General features: G+C 32.3%; 1 protein-coding gene across 1 annotated transcript in view; it reads right to left on the bottom strand.

Moving 5' to 3' along the window:
• Positions 1-6,094, bottom strand: part of LOC21402177 (E3 ubiquitin-protein ligase RGLG4) — an 8,542-nt gene extending 2,448 nt beyond the window's left edge. The window contains exons 1-4 of the mRNA XM_010094169.2: positions 5,688-6,094; positions 1,569-1,653; positions 437-577; positions 215-328 (exon numbers count right to left, since the gene is read on the bottom strand). Coding sequence (XP_010092471.2) covers positions 215-328; positions 437-577; positions 1,569-1,653; positions 5,688-5,906 — 559 coding nt within the window. The 5' untranslated portion in view covers positions 5,907-6,094. The remainder of the gene's footprint in view (positions 1-214; positions 329-436; positions 578-1,568; positions 1,654-5,687) is intronic.
• Positions 6,095-6,693: the final 599 nt, after the last annotated feature.

Raw genomic sequence — 6,693 nt, 5'->3', positions numbered from 1 at the left:
CTCTTTCCCGACATAATGTTTCCGTTTGGGAAAGACGGGGAAATCACAGAGCACAAAATGTTTGCACCCCCAGTATTTTTTAGATTTTTTGATAAAATATTAGTAAATTTTAAAGGTGTGGAAATTTCGTGCCGGCGGCTGTTTTACCTCCTTTTTTTCGTTGGAAAAAAAAATGTTGCAAGTTTGGAAAATATTAAAAAGAGATGAAACCAACCTGCAAGTCGCAAGTTTGGAACTACTTTTTTGTAGCAGGACAAAACTTCTTCAAAACCATGGCAAGGAGAGTGGTCACTGTGGAAGCTAAACACTTCTGTATCATGAGTGGTAGCTATATGGTGGGGGAAAAGAAAAAACAATAAAGTAAATCCAGTTATTACATCTTGAAGTATTGCTGGAAAAACATGTAGAACAGCAGAAGAATGAGATGAGAGAATACCGTCACCGAAACCGAAACAAGGAATTAAGTTGTCTTCATCAAAGGGGGCCAGAGTTTTTCCAACAATGGAGATCGCCTTTTCATACGGATTAGGCGTGCTGCCAATTGCGTGCAGGCTCCGGTTATTGAACGAAACTTTCCCTTCAATACAAACATTGGTGCATAATTGGCTTCAGAGCTCTACAAGTCAAATGGAAAACTATTCTTTTCCCAAGCAGAAAATAAGCACAAAGAAGCCATAATCCTTAACATCCTTGCATCACTTCGGAATTAAAACAAGTGACAACGTTGTTTTCTGGGAGAATAACTGATGTATCATGGAAAAGGAGGGGCAACATAAATTGCATTTACACGATATAATATATACTTGCAAGCATAAATAATGCATAACCAATTCAGTTAAGTTTGAATGTGAACAGAACTCAATCGAATAGAGACCGATTGGTAATTGAGACGGTTACCGAGACAGAGCATATGAATACGTTTAATGTGATTGAATTGTTATTGGAATAGAATGACAATTCCTAAGAAACAGTTATCCTTATATTTTGGTTGAGCAAAGAGTATATGAATACGTTTTGGTTTGATGAAATGACTATTGGAATGAATGATAATTCATAAGAAATAGCTATGCTTACGTTTGGTTGAGCAAAGCATATGTGGGTAAATATGATTAGATTAAATGAGTATTTGAATGGAATTCTTATGTTTGGTTAAGTATAGAGTTTATGAGTGCGTTTAGTTTGATGAAATGAATATTCAAATGGAATGACAATTTTTAAGAAACCATTATTCTTATAAATATATTTTATCGCTATATCTTAATATTTACCTTAAATTACCTCTCCACTATTCTAATATAAATATATTATAAAAACCTAAACCAAGGATAATATTTATCAAAAAAGTTATTATTACATTTCATTCCAATAATTAACTAAACAAAATAACTATGATTCCATGTGGGTTTTAATATTCAACCAAACATTGTAATTAGAAAAAATCAATCATTCTATTCCTACTCCAATTCCATTATCTTTTCATTTAAAAAAATAAATAAATCCATTATATTTGTATTCTTGTGCACATTCTAATTCCATCGAACCAGAGATCAGCTGTGCAGTACACAAACCTGTCCATTCATTGCTTTTCGTAAAGTCAATTCCTAGAATGAGATTTGATGATTCTAGACCTTCTTTCCGCAAGGCCTCTGTAACCTGAAAGGGGGTTGCACGTTAATGTGACTTGTGTTGACAACAATGGTCAACAGAGACTATGAAACAATAGTTTCATATGGATGTAAACGAGTGTAGCAACACAATAGTTTCATATGGTAAAAATAGACCAGTAGTCATAGTTGTACGCATAGCCTAACAATAATTTCACACTCGATGTAGAGTTCAAATCCCCACACCCCAAATCTTTCTCCTAAAATGTAGAAATGGATGTGATTATTTTAGGGCATTTACAAATCTAGAAATCAAATTATTTAGGTTGTTTACTAACTTGAGTATCAAATTTCCATGCAAAGATCCTTTGGCGTGGGGAGATTTCACCCCATATTCCGCGCTGTCTATGCTTATTCATTAAGTTTAGCTTATTGAATATTGACCAACTCTTGTTTTAGCTTTTAATGATCAAATCCACAAGGATCATAACATATCAAATAAGATAATGGAAAGCATGCTTTGTGCAAGGAAAAGGTAGTTGTGGACTTCCATTCTCAATATCATGTCTGGCAAATGTGAGGCTTTGTCCGCACATTCTCGACAATGCCCTCGCGCTCCAAATCCTAGAGCTCCCATTAGACTCTCCATCCCTCTTTTTCTCACTTTCTCTGCGTTTTTGTCTCTCTCTCTCCATCTATCTATCTTTGTGTTTCCTTCTCTTTCTGCATTTCAATTTGTACATCAAACTCTCTCTCCCTCTCTCTCTTCGCGTGTCAAACTCTCTCTCCACGTTTCAACCTCTGACCAACCAAAGGGGGAAAATGTGAGCTCCAAAGCATGTATTCAAAGGGGAATCGTATTCAAACAAGTGTTTGTTTGCGAAACGTAAAAAGGGGTTTTAACTCTTGATGTGACGTTTAAACCATAAAAAACAAAGGTCTCGTTCATTTCACCGATTCGAGTTTTTAATTTTAGGTTTCTACAGTAAAAAGCTCTCAGAAAATGTCACATTTAACTTTTTCTACTACAGTGAAAAGCTCTCAAAAAAATGGCACATCTCAGCTCGAATTGAAAACTCGAATCTGCGAAGTGAACGATGCCAAAGAGTTTCTAAACTCAACCCCCTCCCTTGGATTCTCATAGTTTGAATGTAGGTTCAAGCCACACAGTTTAAAATTCATATATTTCAAACTCAAAAGTTCAAACCAGCTTGATTTGAATCATAATATCAAAAGGACAAATAATATTAAAAATGGTCAAAATTAGAAAATCAAAAAATAAAAAATTTCTTCTATCTAACTATTTACTTAAAATAAGAAAATTGAGGACATGTATTTAGGCTGACTGACCTAACGCCCACCCAACCCAATAACCTCAAACTTTTGTAAACTCATTCTCAATTCCATTTCTACCTAACGTGGTACTTTTTTTGTACATTCTCAATATCATGTCCCCAACCGGTGCAGTCGCGGTGGCTTATGATGAAGAATGAGAAAAGTGGGAGGATCATTTGGTGTTGAGAGTGTTAGGATTTTTAATCCTGTGGCACAAATCTTTCCTTGTGGCATTTGTGACTGGCGTGGAATTTGTGCGTGTTTATTGTTATCCTTGTATCAAATCAATCAAATATGTTCACACAGTGACAGCTGGTATAAATGAAGCAAGATCACAATCAAATCTCAACCCTGATCAAGTGGAGAGACCCTAGACCTCTCTCATATCCGGATTCATTATTTAAGGAGGTCTCATTCAGACCTTTAAGAATGAGAAAGCACGGATTTATTTTGAGTGTTTTATTTGTCAGTGAACATTTGAGTGCTCCCATTATACTTAAGAGTGAGAGAAAATTAGAACATTTTCTTAGACTTAATTTGTAACTCTCAAACCCTATGGTCTGCAGACTTTGTAAGGATCTAGAGTAAGTCTGAGGAGGAGCCGAAGGCGGATCGAGGTGCTCGGAGTAAGTCGGGAGAATTGAAGGCAGGCAACGTGCTTGGAGTAGGTCAGGAAGACCGAAAGCGAGCAGAAGACTCGGAGTAAGGCGATGAGTCTAAAGGCGAGTTAAGTAGAAGTCACCGTGAGTTAGGAGTTGGTGTAGATTCGGAGGTTTCTTCTAAATCCAAGCTTTGTAACTGTTTTTGGTGATAGTTCCTTCTTTGTGCTGGTGTGTTCAGCATGCGTGGTTTTTTTCGAAAGGGTTTTTGACCACGTTAAATAACCATATCGCTGTGTCTTTTATTATTCTGTAATTTTCTATTAACAAAGAATTCATTCTAACAAAGGACATGGAAGCGTCATCCTTGGTTTATATTCTATTGAACATTAGAACATTTTAAATTTGTTTTAACCATATATGTAATCTTTTCGATTGTCGTGCAATATGTATGTGATTATCTGTGTTAGGTTTTAAAAATCATTTATCAATTTTAGTGTCAGGAACCAAAATTACCAAAAAAAGAAAAGATTAGGGAATAATTTACTAAAGTTAAAATTTAAGGGCCAAATCTACCAAAAACAGAAAAGTTTAGCGAGTAATTTTTAAAAAATTAAAATTCTGGGACCAAATTATCATAGAGCTTGTAGTTTAGAGACTAATGATGCTAATACTCCATATATATTCTTGTTTATTATTGTTGTTGTTGGTGCTCGTGGTGGGTTTGCATTATAAAATAATTATCATCCGATTTTGTTATTTTCAAAATATTTTATTTTTTGTTGTTGCTATTTATTATTGTTGTTATATATTCATAAATTGTTATATTTAAAAGTATTTTGATCGTAAAAAATTTTTACTTTGAGCTTGAGGGACTCACACAGAGAAGCAAAGCAAAGCATAGATTCATCAATAAATATCAACAGAGCATATTGTTAAAGCAAAAATAAACAAAAACTCAGAAAGAACGAATTTGAAGCTATCTACTTGTCAAGTGGTTGCACCACACTAAAGAAAAAGAAACAGTCAAGTCAACTTTCTTTTTAAAAGCTTTTTACAGTGTATTTATGACGTCATTGATAGTTGCGAAACGTGTAATTGGCCAATGCAGTTCAAGAATTTGAAAAGAGAACCAATCATAGTATTCAAGTGTTCTTATCTAAAACATTTTAAATAAAATAAAATTATTCACGGGTGAAGCCCTAATCCAAACTCCAAACACCAAACTCTAAGAGGGAAGCGTTTTTCTTACTTCAACCCAAAACCATTTTAGATAAACAACAGTGTGGAGACGACTTTGGATTCTTTCACGTCAGTCTTTTTTAAATCGCCTCAGTATAACTACACTTCGAGTCCGTTTAGTTTATAAATTAAAATTATGAGATTAAAATTATTTTTAATTTATGTGTATTTTTTATGAGAAAAAATATTATAACGAACCATGAATCATGATTCGAATCAGATAACGAATCCTCTAATCAAATAGGCTTTTCAAATTTCTGAGTGTCAAAAAGTCAACATCTTGACTAAGAAATAGACACAGATAATAAAAGTCTTGTTTATTTCAAACTTCAAATTATAATGTTATAGTGTTTTTTTATAAAAATGTAAATTTAATATTTTTATTACAGTATTTTTTTATTATGTATATAACTCAAATTATAATTTAAATTGTATAGACGAACATATTTAAAAACTTTTTAAGTCGCAATTATCTTCTAAGAAAAATATCTCTGTTTTCCTTATTATCATACAAAGATATTTTAAAAAAAAATGAAAAAAAATAAAACTTTTTCTGTTAGGTCTCTACATTGGTAACGTCAGTTTCAAAAATTAAATTAAATTAAAATTACATTAGATTAAAAAAATGTGAAATATATAATTTTTAATATAAATTTGATTTAAAAATTAAAAACAATCTAATCACACACTTATAATTTAGAGATGCTTTAAAAATTAAAAAAAAATAAAAAAATAAAAAAAAACCACAACACTTCCACCTACCGTTCATTTATTTATTTATTTTTTTTTTCAAAATCATCTCTGCAATCCATATCCATTGAAACTGAAAGCAGCAAAAAAAAAAAAGAAAAGAAAAAAAGGGGGCTAATTTGTTTAACCATAGATTAAGAAGAGAAGAGACTTGTACCTGGGGAAGGGAGGTAAAGCTGTCAGGTATATATGCATACTTGTGCTTCTTGGTTCCTGCGGATTTACTAGTTGTACTGCTCTTATCCATGGATAGTTCTCTCGAAATAGCAGGTCTGTACGAAGCTCTCGCAGTTGTTACGCTGGGGCTACTGCTCCTGTCGTCTCTTCTAAACGCTCGTCGTTGTTGCTTACTAAGAATTGACAATATCCCACCCATATTTGCCAAAACCTATATCGCTAAGATACAAATATATATATGTATACACACACATATATGCGGGAGAGAGATTGTATGTGAAAGATAAGCTATAGGGAACCACGACTCAGAAGGGGAGAAATCAGGGAAGCAAGGAATAAAGTGGCTTGCTTGTTGGAGCTCTTTATTCTCTGCATATTTTTGGGAATGGTTTTTCACCCTTTTGCCCCTTAATTTGAAATTTGCCTTTTTGAAGTTCTAAAATTATAGTCGGTAATATGAATCATAATATGATAATACGATTTAAGAGTGGGATAATATGTTAGAATGATTTTTTAACAAAGTAAAATTAGTAAAATGATCTTTTTTTATTTTTTATGAAGAAAGATATTCTTTGTAAAATGAGGTTATTTTGTAAATAAAATTTTTAAGAAGTTATTTTACTAATAAAATTTTTCAAAAGAGTTATTTTTACAAAGGCCTCTTTAAGAATGATACGAATTTTATAGGTTAAAGTTGAGAAAATGAATATTTGGGTTAAATTTGGGTCGATTTAAAATTGACATGAAAAATACATATCAATTTTAAGTTGGATTCACCTAACCCGAACACGACACGAAACTTGTAAAAAATTAAAAAATATATATTTTTCATTACATATTTTACATTTTATTATGAACTTATAATATTATGATAGTTATACTCAAAATCTTATATTATTATTTGCTTAATTTTGATGGATGTTATTGTATTTTAATGTGTTATGAATTTGAAGTTATTTCTAATATATAAAAAATTAAAGAAAAGT

This window comes from Morus notabilis, unplaced genomic scaffold (assembly GCF_000414095.1).
Source record: "Morus notabilis unplaced genomic scaffold, ASM41409v2 Scaffold666, whole genome shotgun sequence".
Taxonomy (NCBI): Eukaryota; Viridiplantae; Streptophyta; class Magnoliopsida; order Rosales; family Moraceae; genus Morus; species Morus notabilis.
Note: the sequence above shows the minus strand (reverse complement) of the source record. Positions and strands in the feature narration are given on the sequence as shown.